We start from the raw sequence: 21,511 nt of genomic DNA, 5'->3' as shown, positions 1-21,511 counted from the left end.
AGCACTGTGTGCTTGAAACCTGGAAGGCCAACAATATTCTTGGATCAGGAGGAGGAATGGCCAGCAGGGCAAGGGAGGTGACTGTCCCCCTCTGTTCTGACCTTGTGAGGCCCCATCTGCAGTACCACAACATGGGAAAGATGCGGGGCTTTTGGAGAAGGTCCAGAGGATGGCCATGAAGATGATTCAAAGGCTTCTCCTATGAAGATAAGCAGAAGGAACTGGACTTGTTCAGCATGGAAAAGAGAGGGCTGCAAGGAGACCTTATTGCGACCTTCCAGTATTTGAAGAGTTTATAAACGTGAGGGAAATCAACTTTCTACCCACGTACATAATGATAAAACAAGAGGGAATGGTTTTAAACAAAAGGAAGGGAGATTAAGATTGGATATCAGGGGAATTATTTTACTGAGAGAGTAGTGAGGTGCTGGCACAGGCTGCCCAGAGAGGCTGTGGATGCTGCATCCCTGAAGGTGTTCAGGCCAGGCTGAATGGGGCTCTGGGCAATCTGATCTAGTACTTGACCTAGCGGCTCGCACCCCTTTCTGTGGAGAGGGGGTTGGAACTTGATGACTCTTCAGGTCCCTTCCAATCCAAGCCATTGTATAATTCTATGAAAAGATATGCAAAGCCGGTCATCCAAATACCCTATTTTGACAAATTTTGAGTCTTTTCATTCCTACAGAAATTATAAACTTGATTATGTTCCAGCAGATATAGGAATGTCCTTAATGCACTCCGTCAAGACAATCACAATATTCTGCTTTGCCATTAAAAAAATTATGAATCTATGAAATTATTATAGAAACCCATATTGGAAATCATCTTGGATAGCAATAATATTTTGTGATTAAAAAAAAAAACCACAAAACTGCAATAATGTCTCCTACCAACTCTCTGTCACAGAATAACAACAATATCCCTATTTAGTAGAAATAGAAATTTGAACAACTAGAGTACTGTAAGACAAAGCATAAAATTTAGGGCAATGTTGTTGAAAATTCAAAGTAATTTCTTTGCTTTTATTTATGCTGCTTGATATAAGGTCATATAAACCAATACTGAAATAATAGGGCCCATATGATTTACCTACATCAACTTAATTATGACTCTGAAATCAATTGCATATTGTAATTATGTACACTGTACATAGGCAAGTTATATCAAAAGACTGTTCTTACCTGAATGCCTTTTGAACAAGTCAGGAACAAACAAAGGTTATGCTTTGAAAAGTTTTGCTACTTAAATCATTATTCTTTCAAAAGGAATCACCACAAAATGGGCTAAGCAGTAAAACATACTGCAAAGAAGCAATCCAGGAACCTAAAATATTTCCTGTGGAGTGAGAACTCAGTAACTTCACTTTTCCTTTGGTGTCTTCTGTAAAAGCTATTGGCGCCTCTTGAAAACCTCTTGATTTGTAGACAGTGCATTGAAAATACAGCTCCAAACAACTTTCTGGAACTTGTGCCCATGAGGTCTTAGGTGCTAGCTCCTGGTTTATGGAACAACAAATGCCAATTCTTTTGAGCCTTATTTATTCCTTGTCTCTCAACAGAAATGCACAGCATTTAATAAATAAACTACCACGTCAAAACTTAGGGTGCTTATCATAATTTTTGTCTCATAGGCTGCTGGAGGCATATGCTTTTGCCTCTTGGCAAATGTGATCTTACAGATAGAAGAAAAACATATTTTGGTTACTTAAATGAACAGAAAACAAATGCTAGAATGTCTGGGGATGATTCAGAATGTGATCTTGCTTGTTTTATTTGTAAGATCCTCATTATGTCAATACCTGTACTGACCTTTCATGATATTTATTCAAAATTTGCATTAACTCTCTTTTTCTCAGTTGAATGTTAAATAAATGATCAATTCACAGATAACTGGTAGAGTTAAAAATGACAGCAATGTATACTAGACATAATGGCTGTCAGAGAGATACAAAAACAGCCAATAGCCATAAGTAAAATTCAATCACCTATAACCCAATATCAAAGAGGAAATTATTCTGAGTATAACTGCAAAAGATTGCCTTGCATATGATGCAGTTCAATGTTTCATTAAAAACTTGCATTCAGCAAACCTACTCAGCAAACTTATATGGGGCTTTTTGTCTAACTGTACTTGTTTGGAATTTGTGACCACGAGGTTCTAGATGCTGGTCTCTGGTCTGCAAAGAAAGCAGAAGAGCAAGCTGAAACTGTGTTGTAAATTCATACCATCTAGAGCTTTCAGAGGAGTGTACATGAAACACCTGGCGCTCAGAGGATCTGAGTTTTAAGACATATGTATAAAGATCACTAATTTTTACCAGAATATCAAGAAGATTTATAAAAGTTTACCCAGCACAAAGCATGGCTTCTGAGTTGAACAAGTTTTCCAGAGTCACAGAACTGATACATGCTCAATTTTGTCTGAGGAAATGGAAGAACTCTGGATGCACTACCAAAAGCTAAACACATCCTATATCTTGAATCCTCTCATTCTTACAATCTGAATTTAGAATGGAGTTTGTCAGTTGCATGAACTTCAAATAAAGCACAAATAACACTACAGTAGGTTTTAAACTAATTTGAAGATTAACCAGAATTGAAACACCTGGCAAGCTGGAGAAGTAAAGAAACACACTTAAGTACCAAGTATCACACTGAACTACAGATAACAAAGACACATCGCTTTTTTGGCCATGGCACTTGAATCAGATATGACAATTGATGTCTTGCCTTCAAACAGGTAAAATTTGAATTAACAACAACAACAAAAAAGACGGATGAAAACTTGGCTACATACCAGTTTCTGCCAAAAAAATGTGCAGAGATTATACCAGAAAATAAGCCTGGTATGAATTAACAACATCAAGGAAACAAAAATAGGAATGCAACCTCTGAGACAGATAAAGTTGCTCATCTGCACTACTAGAAAACGATAAGGCTTTGGCTGTTGCAGTATGTGCTGTCAGTATTGCTCCCAGGCTACATGGAAAGAGTCCATAGAAAGGCAAAGATAATCCTCAGCAATCTAGAAAATATGACTTATTAAGAGAGACTGAAAAAATATTTTACTTGACAATGAACAGTCAACTGATCTGACACCAGTTCTCAAGTACTTAAAAGTTGTTCTCCCAGTGTGAACTGTTGAAAATAAAACAGAAGAGGGTTAAAGCTGTGACAAGGTTAGCTATTATGGATAAGAAGAGTACTGAAGCACTGGCTCTATAATAAATTGTGTGACTCTGCATTGCTGGAGATTTAAGACCAGGCTACTCTAAGATAAATATTATGAAAAGATGGGTGAGGCTGAGGGGATGAGATAGGAGATTCCTGACAATTCTTCCTAATTCCTTCTTCTCATGCTTCCAGCATATAACGCATTAGCAGCTGAGGTTCTTCAAAGTGGACACAAAAAAGTGTCTTCATCCCCAGGGCTAAGGGGATCCAATGCCAAGACAGCTAGACAGGGAGAATTATTCACTACAGACAAAGAATCAGGTGTATATGCACGTAAATATGTTTCTATACCAGACTTTATTCACTGTGGACTGTGAAAAAGAACCATGGGCATTGCAGGGGAAAGTAGAATCATAGAATTGCTCAGGTTGGGAAAGACCTTATAGATCAGAGTCCAACCACACCCTAACCATCCTACCCTAACTAACAACCCTCTGCTAAACCATGCCCCTGAGCACCGCATCCAAAAGGTCTTTAAACACATCCAGGGACGGTGACTCAACCACCTCTACGTACTATGACACTGTGGAGCACCTGGCAGATCTTGCAGAAGAGGGAAATAACTCCCACCAACTGCCCACGCTGGACATTAGTAGTAAATTTAAGCCAGTGAACAAATACAGAACTCACGTTAAGTACAAATTTGGAAGATGTTTGGCACAGAGAAGGGTCTAACAAAAAGTAATTGGTTTCAGTCTCATTCTGGGAGCAGATGAAGCATGGACATAAACTAAACAGCAACAGTCATTCTTTAAAAAAGCAACAACCAACAAGCTCAAACAAGTTGAAATGGCAGTGGATGCAGAAGTCAATCCCAACACACTACAAAATGGAAGAGAAGGATGTTTTTCTGTCTATTAGTAAAAATGTGTGTCATCTAATTCTGAATGAAAGTTGTAGAGAAAAAGGCTTGAAAATGCGCAATTATAAATACAAGTAACTATTTCAGAATGGTGACTTCTTTTTCATCACTGAAAATTGTTCAGACATGATTTTATAATTTTGAAAACCAAATCATCTCTATCAATAGCATATTGATAGCTTTAAATGGCTCACCTAGATGCATTAAGCAACGTATCTCTACCATTTTCTTGGCCACCGTCCCAGTCTTTTTTTATGTACAGAAATATTAAATTCATGTCCAGAAACCACTTAGTTGTCCAATTACTGGTAGTTTTGATGACCCACTCTGCGAATCTGCCCTAGCATATGGGCATATCGACTATCAAGCTCTGAAGGTAATACTTGTGGGAAGTAGCAGGCTAACAGCTCTAGAAACATTGCATTCAAGATGTTTATGCTTTTATACTAATTATGAAATCCAATTATAAAAGAAAATTGGAAATATAAGTTTTCACAGAAGTAGAAAAAGTGTAGCTACTTTGGCATAGCAACAACAAGTTTATGGACAAGATCTGGTTCCTTTTATCTAGGGAGGTAAGAGCCACCAGTAACATTCAAGTGAAAAGTTGTGCATCCAATGTGAATGTACTCAATTCAGTTAGTACGCAGGAATCAACTATTTGCCCAAATGACTCCTATGAGGTTGGAAAAATCATCCCAGCAGCAGATTTTATACTTGATTTATTTTTTTTTAAATCTAAAAGATCGTGCTCTTTGTAAAGCTCTCTCTTCTGGGCTGGCCTTCAGAGAAAATGTACTGCTTGTACAGAATCTCTACAAAAAAAATGTATCAAAGGCAGGAGAAAACAATGGAATATTCATATCTTCACTCATAAATGCTGTGCGTCAGTGTTAGCATTTTTCATTGATAGAGAATTCTGAAATTTTCATGGGCTCACAGTTGGACAGCAGTTTGTAAAAGCTATTGTTATCTCCACTACCATTTCTTCTATAAACCATTGCTTGTCAAAACAATAAATCAAGACCCTAAATTGCACAAACACATACTGGCTGGCAACTGCTTTCCTGTAAAATAATGCCTTTGCATCAAATATTCCTGAAGCACAGTTCAAAACAGTAGATTATACTCAAAAAAAACAAAAAAAAGAAACGGAAAAAAAGACGATTGTTTCTGGTTTTGAGAGGTTTTGTGAATAAGTTTACAGGCAGAAATCAGCCATAAAAGACACAGACTATAAAGCACTGGGAGCTACAGAACAGCAATCTTCATCCGTAGCTCTTTCTAAATTTCAGAAAACGATCATAAAATTGTAAAAGTACTTGTCAGATTTGAAATGCAGCCTTTGCAAAGAGTTTCTTTGTACCATCACGCTGTTAAAAATATGTATAAATACTGAAAGTAAGGAACTGCAGAAAAATGAACATTTCTAAGCTAGAGTATAATAAATCCAAATAAAAGAGCAGCCTGACAACAGCTTACATAGTAATAATATGATTGTAAAAATGCAAATCAACAGAAAGTGCCAGGCAATCTAACGCATAACTGATCATATTAAAGTCATGTTTTATATTGAAGGCTGAGGCAAGAGAACAATACACTAATTACCTATTTTAATTCACTGAGCAGATCCAAAATTTTACTAGAATCACAGAACTGTAAGGCTTGGAAGGAACCTCTGGGGATCACCAAGCCCACCAGTCCCCTGCTATGGCAGGTTTCCTATAGTAGGTTGCACAGGAAAGAGTATAAGGAGGAGACTTCATAAACTCTCTGGGCAGCCTATCTTATGGCAGAAGTATATTCATACTAAATGAATGCCACACAGTACTGTGAAACCTCAGTCCTACAGCCTTGGCTGCACTTGTACCAAATGCAGCCTTGGCATAGTGAGGCTTTTCTATTTCTATTTCATAGAAGGGAAACAGAGTACAAAGAGCACAACTCTCAGAAAAGGTTACAAAAATTCTTCTAACTCACCAGCTAGAAGACTATTTTCCAAACTATTCTTCTGGTCCTTAGCTAGAATTATATGACTCTCCAGCTCTGTCTTTTGGGAGGTTCGGAGGTGACACCTCTACATCAGAATGCAAACAGGGAATTACAGAAAGGAACCATTCAAGAGCAAGTAGTATTCATACAACAAAACTCCATGCTTGGAGTTTTCCAGATGCTGGAAGTTTTGGTATTCAGCAAGTGGCAGAACACTCCTCTCATTTCCATTCTAAGCTGCAGTTCCATAGCAATGTTGTCAGGTCTTGCTCACACCTCTCCCTCCAGACTGTATTGTGAAGATACACCTCAACCAAAACTGCTCTGAGGAGCTGCGCAGCCTTTCCCATCCTAACCTATACTGGTCATCTCCATTACGTGATTTTATTGAAACAGATTTTTGAGCTGAATTTTTGATGATTTCTCGTCCAGTTGCTGATGGCACCAAAGGACACTGATGCCTGCTTTCAGACAGGATACATGATAATGTAAATTGATGTTACGTAAGTGCTGCCAGGAAATAAGGATCAGTCACCCCCAACAGGCTTGAGCAAAGTCCTACTTTAAACTTCCACAGAGCTTTTAGCTCAGACAGGCTAGTAGATCACATACACTAACATGCTCTATATCGCAGTCCATTATGGTAAAAAGATTACCCTATTATTTTAAGTGGCAACTGCTTGAGTTGGGAAAACTCCTCCAGAGGACAGTAAGTGTTTTGCACCACAGAAAGAGAAACAGCAACACCAGAGCTTGTGAGCTATGCCCCAATCTCTACCATGGCAGAGAAACAAGTCAATGGAAGATCACAAGCCACGATGAACTTTGCCATAAAGAATATTTTACAAGTTATCTCAAGTTTTGCTGAACAATCAGGGACCTTGGGATCAAGTCACCGAGCATCATCATGGTATGGTGATGATTTCACATTTATCTTACAAAGACCGCTTCCCACAATACAGCAGAATCAATTTGCTCTGTCCCTAGCCCTAAATACATCAGAGAGAAACAACATGAAGTCCCCTTCAGAATGTATCATAGATCTGTACGTGCATCAAAAGAGAAAAAATCACTACAGTCAACTGTGATGGGCTGTAAGTGCAATAAGGCAGTTGAATGCTATACAAAATGTCCATTGCTTCCGCGACATACAACAAAGGGAAATCAACAAGGAGTTCAGAGACTCTGGATAGAAAAAGATACATATATTTAAAGGAAAAAATTATTTCCAGAAATGCTACCTCAGCTAGTATTGGAATTCAGTCAGCTCCACACTGTCACAGCAAGGCCTACGTGAACACACTTCAGTTTGTTGGGCCAATTGCAAACACTGCTGAACTCCACTAAAGCAGTATATTGATTACATGCAGATGGAAAAAAAGTACATCATAGAGGTGATGCAATGACTAATTTTGGGTCTTCTGCAGTTTGATCTGTTTTTATGTACGTTAAGGCTGATGCGACCTTTTCTGCTGAACATAGGCTGGCATTTCAAGTGAGGGGAAAAACTGAGCCTCACAATTTTTGGATCTCATACCCATTATTTGCTGGTATTTTACTAAAAACTTTGGCAATTTTCCACTTCGTTAAGGATCAACTAAGGTCTGATGCTGTTAGCAAAAAACAGAGCTACTAGAATACCAATAGAACAATATTTAACTTAAATATATATATATATACACACCCGTACTGCTTACAAAATAGTAACATAATAATTACAGTTCTTGCTGAAGCCATTTCTAGCTTTAGAGTATGCACCTAAAGGAAAACAGTTCTGCCTCTTTAATTCTGTATAAGCTGCCTCAGTCAATTAAGTTACTGATATTTAAGTGTGACTTCTGCAGCATTTATGTTATTTGTCGTAAGGAAAGTATTAAATGCTCGAGGTGTCAACAGAGAAGGCCCTAGGAGAAAAGCACTGACTTTCAATTAGAAAACAATTTCTTAACTAAGCAAAAATATTGATCATTAGAAACACTTCTACCCTTGCCATTCTTGGCAATGCATACGTCTGAGCAAACAGATTGTCCTAGCTCAGCTGGTCTTCAATCCTGTTCCCACATGTGGGGTGGACACAATGGGTCCCTGTGCCTGACTGCTTTTCATCCTGCACACCTCTGATGTGGATTCTGTGATAGGGAAAACAAAGGAAGGCAATCCTTGATTTATTTAGAAATGAGGAAGATGTGCTTTTTGGGGGGAGGCAGTGACTCAAATTACAAGAGATTTACACATCAAATATTCTTTGCGAAGCCATTATCTTTGTGTGTTACATATGGAGGCAGGGCAAGGTGGGCACTGACTGCTGCCATGCTAGCAACAACACTTCATGCAAAATAGCCTCATCTGCTCTGCAGTGCATGTGAAGCCTTGTCTGCTCTATAAAGCTTCTTTCAAGAATCTCCTCTTCAGCCCTCTCATTTTTGAGAGATGAATATGACAAACTGTAAGCATGCGAAACTGCTGATAAACAACTCTCTAGTTGCAACAGCTAAGTTCTACTTATACACAAACTTCAAATGCTGAACCAAATTATAGGATATATGAGGTGACTTTCAGTAAGCAGCAAGAAATCACAGCTGGTCAGAGGACCAGGAAGACCTGTGGAAGAGCAGTGGGGCGTCTAGCAGCTCTGAATCACTCTGTGATTGCATTTGCTGCATCTGTGTTGAAGAGTTGCCACACTGCCAGGAGAAGGAAAGTACTTTATCAGCACTTAAACCAATGCAAGATGAAGACTGATGTGCCTGGATGGGGGGCTGCTAGGTAAAAAGTAACAAGGAGAACAATGAAAATAAGCCATAGAATGCTGCAATTACCTACTTCTTTTCAACGTTCTGGTCAACCCCTGGATACAAGGGTCATGCTCTGCAAGAATCACATCCTTTCATTTCAAATAGTGCAGAGTCTGGGCCAGAGACACTGATTTTCTGTTGCTATTGCTTCCAGGTTTTGTGCTGAGAAGGGGAAAATGCTGACTTTCTAACCTGTCAAAATCTGCAGTGTGGCATTTCAGACAGGAATGAGAATCACAGCAAGTCTGCCTGCCAGCCCTGCTGAGATGCATGCTGAATAAGAGACTTGGGGACTCTATCACACTGAACCATGTCTGGCTGCCTGACCTCTCTTTGCTGGTGAGGATTGACCCCAGCTGAACCTTACATGAGAATAAAAAGAAAAAAAAAATTTAAAAATACAATTTTATGAAGAGCAGACAGTCATTCCTTTGAATGAGCGGATCTATGTAATATGGTATTAGAGGCTGTCTTATCAAGAATTATATACAAATCAGCTTGACACTGTTCAGGTTTGACAGTCCTGTGTTAAAATTACAGCAACACACACACAATAGCAGTATTACCAATCATAAACAAAGCATTTGCTGCCACAAATGTGGACACAGTGATTAACGCATGTACTGTAACAACCCTCAGCAAAGAAAACACAAGTAAAATTTGTTCAGAAAGCAGTCTGCGGAGTAGAGAGAATTGCTGTAGTCACGTTCTTTGCTTTCCCAATGCCAATACTTTCTCTTAACTATGTGTCTGTTTCTTTTTCACACAGCCACCAGGCCAGAAAAGATCAGGAAGTGTTACTGAGCACAGCTTGTGAATTTGACAACTTGTTGCCCTGATCTTTTTGCCAGTTTGAAGTTCATAGCTGCTTGCTTCTACTACCTTTAATTACTACGATGCAGCCTGCATGGAAATTCCTGGGCCTGGCTTCTTTTATTGCAGCCACCTTCTTTGCTAGTTTTGCTTCATTTTCCCACTCTCCCCTTTATTGCTACTTACTCAAAGGGGTCGCTGGGATCAGCTCTCTGGAGCTCAGGAGGAATCGGGATTCTTTTGTAGTACATTTCCCAGTCAAAAGCTCCTCGCATGGCATCCCCTGCCTGTGCCTCGTAGCCAAAATGATTGTGGTCAATGACATCGATCATAGGACACACGATGGTTTTGTGGTTTAGTGCAATCTGGTCTGAAAAATGAAAGTAGAAAATAGGAAATGGCATGTCTAGTCAAGCCATCTGTCATATTACTGCAAAGCGAATCCCACAGGTTTTTTGATGTTTGAAGATCGGTTGCTTCGTTTCCTGTGGCCCCCAAAACATTTCATTTTTCAAATCTGTATCAAGCCTTTGTCTAAGAGGACTTAATGCAGTTGGGCAATGATTAGAAGCATTTACAGTTCTTTAAAGGGAGGCATATCCCTCAGAGACCCACAGGAGTCCAGTCATCTGTATCTCTGTCACTTTGCTACTCTAAGCTGTCCCCAATCTGTCAGCTATGCAACAAGCCAGCGAGCAAAATGTAAAAATACTCCTTCAGCTGCGGGGAGTGTATATGGCAGGCTCCTGTGAAAGAGATTCATGTTCCCAAATGCAAATCTCAGACTTTGCAACCATTCAGCCCCTGCTCTGTAGCACTGGTGAACATCAGCTCCGAGATCAAAAGCTAAAATTAAAGGCAAATTCCAACACAAGGAACAAAATAGGGCTGCCGTCCTTTTTGTGCCTTTCTTGGCAGTACAGAGAAAGCCTTAGAGCATTATTCTTACTCACCTGTTTTATAAAGAAGGGGGTTTCAGTTGACTTAAAAAAAAAAAATAAAAATGAAGCTTTGAGACTAAATCAAATTCCCGTCTCTAATATAAAAGCAGTGTGGGCCTGAGTCTGCCTTTGGAGAATCCTACTGCTTAATCCCTTAGAGCTTCCCAGAAAAGAAATAAAAGGAAAGAAGATATGCCAACTGCAAGAATTAGGCAGAAGAATCATGTTTTGAAGTGAGGAAGTACACGAAAACTTTGTAGCTGCACTTGAATTAAAGAACAGCAGAAAAATTATCCATGAAACCTTGAAAAAACAAGGTCTCAACATTGTAACTGTAGTAAAGCTTTTTCTCCAAATGATATCCTAGATTCTCTACAAAATGTAATACATTTTCTAAGCCTACGTGATTTTTTTTAATAAGAATTAGATTTCACTAGTGCTTGGAAATATCCTAGAAAAGCCCCCAAATATCAGAGGGAGGAATGTATAACGAACACTTAGATATTAAGGCAAGAAATATTAGCATGATTATTACCAATGTGGACCTTCTTTCCCTGTTTATGAAGGACTGAAATGAAAATTTTATATATATATATATATATATATATATATATATGTATGTTTTACCAAAACTTTTGTTGCTTTTATATTTATTCTCAATTATTATTAAGAGACTGTCCAAATGGGGAAACAACACTGACTGCTAGTGAGAAATTGCTATACCTGGGAGATTTACATCCTAAATCTTGAACAGCAAAATAAATTTAAAGTGCAGCTCTCACAATATTCTAGGAAACTTTTCTGAGAGATAATGGCTGCATTACTGTTGCAACTGCCAAATATAATTACATTCACTGATATACTATGTAGTGCTATCTGTAATCATCATGTAAGGTCATTTTTATATGATCTCTTTCCTGTGATGGTCCTGTCAATAATTACAGGGCTTATGATAATCTATCTCTGATCCTTGCTTTGTGAACAGATTGGAATTGAGAAATTAAACAGGGTTGATTTGGCTGGTGTGGCTCAAAGGTAGATCATAATGCATACACATCTTTTTCCCTTTAAGAGTTGCTGCCTTTAAATAGGTTGAAGGATTGGAAACAAGCAAAGACAGCCAGTGATACAACTGTTTGAGCAGTGCTCCAATTCAAACCCCATCTTTCTCCCTACAGGTCTGCAAGACTTTTGCAAGTAGGATGGTGCTAACATGCCTGATCAATGAGGAACCACAGCAAAATCTGGACATTTGAGGAAAGTAGGATGTTAAATTACATATCAGTGCACACCAAAAGGCAAAGTAATCAAACTTTCAGCGTTAGTGTTTCTTCCAGTATGCCTGAAATAATGAATTTTACATACAGGCTTTAAAGGCTTAAACGTAGCCTTAATATGAATTCAGGACACAGATAAAAGTGCTGTAGGGGCAAGCTTATGTTCCCTGAGAGTACTGGTATCATAGCTTTACAGATGTGAACATGCTGCTGCCTTTGCCACCAACTGCTCTCTATCCCAACTACTCCTAACGTAAGACATGCTTGCTTCTTCCAGCTGGTTTGCCCCTCAGTTTCTTACTTCAAGCCCATGACAACTGATTTTTGCACTACACTGGACTCAACTACAGCAGCTGGAGTCCAAATTACAGTTCTCCTTCAGCTGACTTCACACTACTGAGAAGTGATACCAACCAGCTGTGTTTGCCAACATTTTTACATGGCTACAGCTGCCTGCTTAGTGACCAGCAGGCAAAACTCCCTGCGATCTCAGTCTTGGAGTGGCTGATCTCAGTTTAGAATGCCATTTAAGCTAGCCAAATAAACTAAATAAAGCTTAGAAAAGTAAAGAAAAGCCATTTTGCCGCCATTTTAAGAAAAAAAATAAGGGCTGTAACTGAAATGAATGTATTTTTTTCCCCACAGAAAATACCTATCATTGAGTTATTTTGATATCTTACAAGTACTGAAGCAACTCAGTCTTCCTATGGTCTAAAAAGTGATAGTCAATTCTAAAAATGTAAGCCAGACGCCTAAATAACTTTGAGAACTGTCTTTAAGTGATTTTTTTTTTTTCTTTTTCCTTCTGTCTTTTATCATGCAAGGACTGACTTTGAGAAGAACTGCCACTACTGTGGAGCAGTACAAGTTATTGCCTCTCTCAGTGAAGACTGGCAATCTTCACTCCAGCATGGAATTGAAATGGGCTCTTTTTGAGGACTTTCCACTATGCTCAATGGATGAAAATTACAGTTAAAATAGGGCAGCTTCTGTTTTGGTTTCCTTGAACAACATGAATTCAAATGCAGTGCTGTATGAATCACAACACAAATCTTTAGGTAAACACTTGCAAATATCTATCTATATTTATCAGCTTTACTATTATTAGATCTTAACCATCTAATGGTTCTGAGAAAATCTCCTCTTCCCTTTGGGGAAAGAGGGTATAAGGTGTTCTTACATTGAGTGTTCATTCACTATTTGCCCTCCCTCATGTAAAGCTTGTATTCTTTTCTTCAAAATCAAGCCTACTGCACATGGGCTCCTGTGTTCCACTAGATTACTTCCCAGATCCTCTGTCTGGTTTGCTAAGGGTATTTCCCCTGAAAGCAGACTGAGAAAGATGCTGTTGCACTTGAGAATTGGATAGAACAGGGTCTTGGTCCCCTTCTATCATCTTTTCACTTTTCTATCTCAAGGTTGAGGATTGAGATCATCAGTGCAACATCCCTGTGAACCTAGTTGCTATTATGAATTCTTTGTGGCCATTCTGTTTAGCATCATTTATTTGGTGAAACCCAGCTAGGTGTATCTTTGCTTTACACAAGAAAACAGGAAAAGGAACTGTTTTTGCAATTTGCAATTTTCCCACATCTAAGCTAGCAAAATACAAGGGTTAAATATCATCTGCAACAACTTAGCAAAAGATTTCAGCAGACAAGAGCGACAATCTTCCTGATTTTTTTTTACATTAATAGTGATGTACTGTGCACTTTGGGGAAAAATCAGAAGGTAAAGGAAGCATATGTGCACTGCAGGGTGTTGAACGGCTATCTGTCAGGGCTGCCTGTGGAAGGAGCATTGAAACTCACATTTCTCTCTGCTCCTTTATACCATTTGGGCTTTGCATGAAGACAGCGAAGTTACTGCTAGAAACGCTGATCTTGTGACTACGGGCGGTATGGTAACAAACGGAGAGAGTATAAATTGATATGGAAGCTAGAAATGATGTAAATTTGGAATTTTGTAATTATCCTTCTACTGATCTGAAGAAAAACAGTTAATATTTCTGTTTTTTGGTCTCAAGTGATTGTTCATTAGCAGAACAATGCCTCCCCTTGGCTGTAAATGTTTATTGGCTTATCATATGGGCTACAAACAAGATTCAAGAAACAATGACCACTAGGTGATGAAACGCTTTCCTGTCATACCATTATGACGTATTCTTGTAATTAATATAAATTTCCTTAATAACAAATTCAGAAGTTTTATTTAGCTTTGCTAGCAGAAAGCACTCATTTTCATAAACTTTGCATGTAATCAGGAGGGCAGAAGAGTGGACATTGTTTCCTAAGTGAAATCCTAGACTACAACAATTGATTCTTTCCATTTCTTTGACTAATGGAGCTTTGCTGGGTGCAGCTGGAATCCAGCAAAGCAGTCAATAGCTAATCATTCTCTCTGAGCTTTCTATTGTGAATGTGTTGTTATTGGATTTAACTCTGAAGTCCTAGATACATTTGCAGTGAAAGCTATTTTAATGGAATGTAGAAGCCTAGGAAGGAGTATGAAAAATGCATAACAAAAGTTTTCAGGTGTATGGTAAAGGCATAGCACAATACTAGATTTAGTAGTCTATTTAGTAGTAGTAATAACACAATAAAATGTAACTCTAATGTAACTCTGATAGGCCAAAGTGTCACTTCTAAATCTCACTAGTTCTTTGGTTGCAAAAAAAAAAACCAAAACATAAATTGGAGCTGCTCGGGTTTCTCTGAGTTGTCTCTCATATTGCTTCTTCAGACACTGCAGTGCAGCTCCAAATGCTTCTATACATTTTATGTCCTTATGGTGAGCTGTGGCCTGGATTGCTTAAACTGTGCTATACGCTCTACTTTTAACGGCTGATGAAAACTCAGACACTTACTAAGCAGGGGAGGCAGCCAATTCACGTTGACTTCGCAATGGGAATCCAGAAATGTCAAGACTTCTCCTCTAGCCAGCGAGGCTCCTAACAGTCTGGTCCGAATGAGCCCTTCTCGTTTCTTGGTACGTACAATCCTCACTTTGGCAAAACGGACCATGTATTCCTCCAGCTTCTCTTTTAAATGTTCTAGAAAGAAGGGCAAAAAAAGCGTCAGTTGTGCCAAGACTGGAGGAGCCAACAGAAGGACAGGTTGGCATACAACCTGCAAGCTTATCCATTTCCATCTCTTGTCTTTTCAAGACCTCCAAAATCTGCCACAAATCCTCTCTGAGACGGTTCAGAAAGTGCAAATGCTGTGTTTTATCACCCAGAGGAAGACACTGACTCTCTGGACCTTTTGCTGCAGTTGCTACTGGCAACCTGCCATCTGCTATATATTCATGACCAAAACAACTGCAGGATATTCATGCATCCTCTGGTTCCCACAGCCCAAGGCCACACAAAAATTCTGGCATACTGTTTTACAGAAAGTGTCTGTTCCAAGTGGACTTGCTATTATCAACTAAGTACTATTATCAAGAAATGAACATAGAAATCAATTTTTAAAAAGTAAGCATTAAACTAGCACAATTAGACTGCTTTATTAATGGGGAGGGAACCAGACATGCAGATCTTAAAAGGTGGATACCTGCATGAAGTAAATGGGCAGCTAATAAAATTAGGCTCCAAATGTACAGCAGTCGATATATTTCTTATCTGCATAATCTGGCTTTGCTTGTGTCACAAAACAGCACTTTAGGGAACCTTCTCTATTCTAAGTGAAAACACACACTGAAACCACAAAAACCAAAACCAACTATCACCAAAGAAATCAGACCTTAAATTTTTAGCTCTTCCTAAATGCATCTGCAACAGATACACTGATCTTTTGCCTTTGATGCAACACCTCAGCTTCTCAGATTCATTGCTTTGCAAGAATTTGATAACTTCTCTTGGCAAGGAAAGAGGGAGAAAAAAGGTTGGTCTCCATTATCAATAACATGGCAAGATGCCACAGTAAGTGATACTAGGAGTTGTAAGCTAAATCTCACTGATACAATTTTGCTACGTTACGATTGCCTCTTGTATCAGCTCTCTATTCTTTGGACTTGTATGGTCAGTACAAGCCTTGATCCAGACCTTACATCACAACTGATTGCAATAAGTTTGTTACAGACTACTAGAAAGTACTTTAGCAATGCCCTCAAGTGTATGTATGCATAGATTTAAAGGAAACAAGCAAACAAGACACAGCTCAGAGAATACAGGATATTGTGTTCAAATAAAATTAAGCTCCACAGAAACAGCTTCCTGCACATGCACCTCCTTTTGTCTCCGCCCCTTACTTCCTAGCTGATCAACATGCAAGACTTTCTAAATGTACCTGTGGAATAAGAAGTAGTAGAAAACATTGAATTGTCAATGAATTGCTAGCAAACCTGAAGCAGCACAGACAATTTACATGTGTTTAGTAGGGCAGCATTGCATAGAATATTTCTTAATGGATTAATCTCGTTGCACTCTGACACTGATGAGGGAGAGGTCTGAGATTTGACAAAAGCAGCTTGCAAGGATTACAGACGGTTGGGGCATTGGAAGGGAGAAACTCAACTTTGGAAAGGCTTTGGAGGCCTGCAAGTCATGACAGTGGTTCCCATGAGAAGTATTAGATCAAGCAGTAAACAGAAGTGTGGTAGATCTCCTGGGGTCACTGTGAAAAAAACTGAGAAATATGATGAGGCCAGGTATTAGACAAAAAATAAGGAATGACATTCAAATAAAAATCAAATGGTTTTGACTCCTACAGTATGGCTGAAAGGAGAATTCCCAGGTTTTCATTTTGAAAAGAGGTATCCCTTTTTTTCATCCCAATTTGCTACCTACATTTCTCAATAAAAGCCAACACAATCCTGCAGCAGTAATGATGACAAGAGTTGTACTGTGTCTTTGAATGATAATCTCTATCTGCCCAACCACATCTACATGACAAGGGCTGCATGCCACTCAGACTCGTTATAGGTACCAGCTATTCAGTATCATGACTGGCCTGAGGTTAAATCAGGTTTTAGATCATTTTGTGCCCGTGTACAGGATTGCCTAAAGCGTGTATTTATTGACCTGTTTTCCTGTTTTTATGAGCTCCACTGAGGCTATTCCCATAGTGCAGGAATACAGAAGAAGGGAAATAGACCTTAAAAACAAAGATACAAAGAGTCCTTACAGGAAATACAAGATAGACTGTTAGGGCTGTCAATCATAGAATCACAGAATGGCCTGGGTCGAGTTTCAACCCCCGTGCTACGCGCAGGCTCACCAACCATCAGACCAGACTGCCCAAAGCCACATCCAACTTGTTCTTAATTGCATCGTTTTATGGCCATGAAAAATAAAACAGTTTTAAATTGACAGGATATTACATATTTCCAAAGATCAAATCTCATCTCTTAGATACCATGTCTTCTTTTACTCCTGAGACACCGTGCTAATTTCTGTAGTACCTAAGGTCATGTAAACCCTCCCCTCTGATCTTTTCCATCCACAAGTCTGAAGTTTCATCCACACTGCTATATCATGCAAAATTAGTTATTCAGCTATATAAACAGAATAGAGACTAATAATATAAATTTGATTTGTAATATGATTTGGTTGAGCTCAGACACAACTAGTGACAAACTCCATGAAATCAATGATCGTTCATAATCTTCCTTCACTGATTCCTTGCAAACTCTGGAAAAGTGGCCTCCCACGCTTTTATTATTTTTATTTTTTTATTTTCTACTTTGCTGAAATAATAGTCAAAATTCTGTACAGCAAACACCATCTTCCTTCCTTTCCTTCAAATATCTATTCACACATTTCAGACAGAACGCCATTTGGTTTGTGAAGAATGGCATTAAAACACCTAGCACATCTTCTGAAATCAAAATCACACGTACCAACTTTGTTTTCATCTACTCAGTCCCATAACTGATTTTTTTTTTTGTATTATGGTTCAAAGAAAAACCCATAAATTAGCTGAAGTATAAAAACAAAAATTCATATCTTATTCATGCTGAATTTTAAATACATTCTCATTTAGACATATTTGGAAGTAATCAGGACAAAAACAAAACGAAGAGTTAGTTTTGATAAAGCATAGACAAGTGACCTTGAAAAAAAGATCATGTCTATGCACAAAGGGAAGTATATACATTATTAGAGGTAAGACCTAGATAAAGTATCTGCATGTGTTAAAACAATGATGCTAATAATATTCTAACAATAAATCACAACAGAAAGATATGCCTATTACAGTATCTTATCTATTTTTAGCTATGAGATTTGTTCAAGAAGGAAATTTGGGAAAGTTATTTTGGAAAAATATGAAGTATTTAAGTTCAATAGCCAACAGTAACATTCTCTGTTCCGAGAATGAACACATAGTGGAGAAAAAATGTCCCTTTTGGACATACAAGTAATGATAAATATATTTTTAAACCTAATATGAAAGAACTCTCACACTGTATTTTCCCTTGCAATGTATTGTGTCACTATCTAGTTCTAATCTTACCAGTCTCTGATACCATAAACAAACACAGAATAACAGCCAGTAGCAGTAGGCGAGTAGAACCACAGAATCCTTAGGGTTGGAAGGGACACTTAAAGGTCATTTAGTCCAACTCCCCTGCAGCTCCAGAGCCTCATTCAGCCTGACCTTGAACGTCTCCAGGGATGGGGACTTTCAACACATCACTGAGAAACCTGTGCCACTGCCTCACCACCCTCACTGTAAAAGGCTTTTCCTTATGTCCAGCCTAAATCTCTCTTCTTTTAATTTGAAACCATTTCCCCTTGCTCTGTCACCAAAGAACCTGCTCAAGAGCCTGTCCTTTTTTTTCTCTACAGCCCCCCTTCAGATACTGAAATACCACTCTTAGGTCTCCTTGAAGCATCTGGATGCAGTTCTCCAGGTGAGGTATCAGCACAGAGTAGAGGGGCAGGATCACCTCTCTCAACCTGCTGTCCATGCTTCTTTTGATGCAGCCCAGGATACAGTTGGCTTTCTGGCCAGCACACTGCTGGCTCATGCCCAGCTTGCTATCTACCAGTACACCAGATCCTTTCTGGCAGGGCTGTAATCTATCCTTTCATCCCTCGGCTTGCACTGACAGTAGGGATTGCCACCACCCAGGTGCAAGACCTTGCACTTGGCTTTGTTGCATGAGGTTCTCCTGGGCCCACTGCTCAGCCTGTCTAGGTCTCTCTGGATGACATCCCCTGTGGCCACAGCACACAGATGGGTGTCATCTGTGAACTTCCTGAGGGCGTACTTCATCCCACTGTTGATGTCACTGATAAAGACATTAAAGAGCATTGGTGTCAGTCCTGACCCCTAGTAGTAATCAGCCATAAAAAAAAAAAAGTGGCATTTTATTTTGTGTAGAGAAATTTTTAAAACATATCCTTCATGTTCAGTTATTCACCAGTTACTCCTGCATTGCTCAATTTACATGAAACTCTATTTAATGGTCATGTAGCAGTCAGCAGCTGGCTTAAGAGTCAGCTACCTACTAGAAGAGCCAGGGATGCTTCAGTGAATACAATACCTGGCAATCTCACAGTTCAAGTATTATTTAAAACAGATCAGAGAAGACTTTATAATTCTCTGTATGACAATAAATTTGACTAACAAATTATTTTGACAGTATTTATCATGATGTACAAATGTTGATTAAACTCATTTTTATCCCCAAAATAACAAAATAAACTGTCCCCTTTCACAGCACTCCAAAGATTTCCTTCTTAGAAGAAAAAAAAAAAAGTATTCTTTTTTTTTTTTTCTGATCATACTGTTTTGCTAATATTATCTCCAGAAGAAGCATCTCACACACAAAACCTATGCATTGTACACACATTTAGAAGCAAATAATCTCAGGTGCCCAAATAAACGTGCATCAATCAATGTCAGAGCAAAACTATAATTCTGAAGAAATCTTCTGAAAGAAGTTATAATAAAGTGCATGAAATTAAGAGGCATGAAATAAAATGGCCTTTAAATCTTCAGAAGACAACACATTAAGCCCATTTACTACCAAAGGAATCAGTTCAGGAAAGCTTACCATGATAATAAAACAAGGAGGTAGGATGGTTTCATTTATATGCTGTAATATTACATAAATTTCACTTTCAGAGTTAGGCATAAGAGAGAAGCCAGTATTTAAATTCTACAGTGTGCTATAAATGATGCACTTTGGATATAAAGAAGCCAAAACTCCTGTCACTAGATGTGGGGTATAAATGTCTAATTTGTAATTTAAAGGAAAATACATCACACTTCTTCTTCACAGTGTTGATCAAATGTACCCATGAATCATATGTTTGACACATGCCAGGCACCTGCCAGGCCAAGAGTTGGCACAGGCGGTGACAAATGAAGAATAATGCACAGGCAGGAGGTTTACAGGCCGTCACTGCTATGACAAGTGATGATAAAGGGCAACATTAGGTCTCCTCCAGTAATAATCTGTAAACAGATTCTCCATTGTAATTACTTTGTGTGGATCTACTCTGTCTTCATTTAAACTCTGGAGAAAATTTTCTCAATGAGTATCAGAGTCAGAATTGCCTGATCAAAGTAACTGAAACTCAAGCAGAGCACTGAGTTACTTAATTTGGTGCCCAAAGATATATTAGAAATTAAAGTTCTGCCTTTGTCAGGAAAAAAAATCATAGCAATAAAAAGTACAAATGTAATTCTTCTCTCCTGTTGTGCTGTATACAAGGAACATTTCATCATCACACCAGTACCCCTTGGCAACATGTGCTGTGTGACAAGCAATGTTCCTTCAAAGTTATTGAGAAGATGGGAACAGAGACTTAAAAGATGATGTGAAAACTGAAGCTGTTTTTCAGGGCTTTCTTGACTGCAGTAAGGATCATGAAAGAAAAAAGAAATACAAAGAAAAAGTCTTTCCTTATGTACCCTCTTCTGGACAGTCCGGTAGTTCCAATCAGATCCACACCTGTAACACAGCTAATTCTCACCTTCGTTGTACCTTCTATTTCTGCCCAAAAGTTCAGTCAATTTGTTATAGTATGGTCCTAAGTTATCAATTAATTATGTTCATAGGATCATAGAAGCACAGAATGGCTCAAGTTGGAGGGGGCTTTCTTTCCTCCAGGCTGAACAATCCCAACTCCCTCAATCTTTCTTCTTAAAAGAGGTGCTCCAAACCTTTTGCTATCTTCACGGCCTTCCTCCACACCCACTCCAACAAATCCACATCATTCTTATACTGAAGGCCCTATGTTGAGACACAGAACTCCAGGTGGGGACTCACAAGGGCAGAATAGAGAGGGACAATCACCTCCCTCTCCCTGCTGGCCACACTGATGCAGCCCAGGATACTGTTAGCCAACAGCACACTGCTGGTTCACATCTAGTTTTGCATCCATCAGAACCCCCAAGTCCTTCTCTGCAGGGCTGCTCTCTAGAAATTCTCCAAGTCTGTACTCATAATTGGGATTGCAAGACCTTGCAGTAGGCCTTGTTACTCACTGCGATTCTGGTGTGCTCACTTTTTGAGCATGTGAAGAACCCTGTGGATGGTGTACCTCCCTTCTACTGTGTCAACTGCACCACTCAGGTTGATTCCATCAGCAAATTTGCAGAGGGTGAACTTAGTCCCACTGTCTATGTCATTGATCAAAATG

General features: G+C 38.9%; 1 protein-coding gene across 2 annotated transcripts in view; it reads right to left on the bottom strand.

The window, feature by feature from the left end:
- The window catches only part of GALNTL6 (polypeptide N-acetylgalactosaminyltransferase like 6), a 420,375-nt gene that overhangs the window by 68,949 nt on the left and 329,915 nt on the right, over positions 1-21,511 (bottom strand). For both annotated transcript variants that reach the window (XM_042871381.1, XM_042871380.1), the window contains exons 5-6: positions 14,780-14,965; positions 9,882-10,065 (exon numbers count right to left, since the gene is read on the bottom strand). In XM_042871381.1, the coding sequence (XP_042727315.1) occupies positions 9,882-10,065; positions 14,780-14,965 (370 nt within the window). The remainder of the gene's footprint in view (positions 1-9,881; positions 10,066-14,779; positions 14,966-21,511) is intronic.

This window comes from Lagopus leucura, unplaced genomic scaffold (assembly GCF_019238085.1).
Source record: "Lagopus leucura isolate 7727_CA_CO unplaced genomic scaffold, USGS_WTPT01 Super-Scaffold_100004, whole genome shotgun sequence".
NCBI classification, from domain to species: Eukaryota; Metazoa; Chordata; class Aves; order Galliformes; family Phasianidae; genus Lagopus; species Lagopus leucura.
Note: the sequence above shows the minus strand (reverse complement) of the source record. Positions and strands in the feature narration are given on the sequence as shown.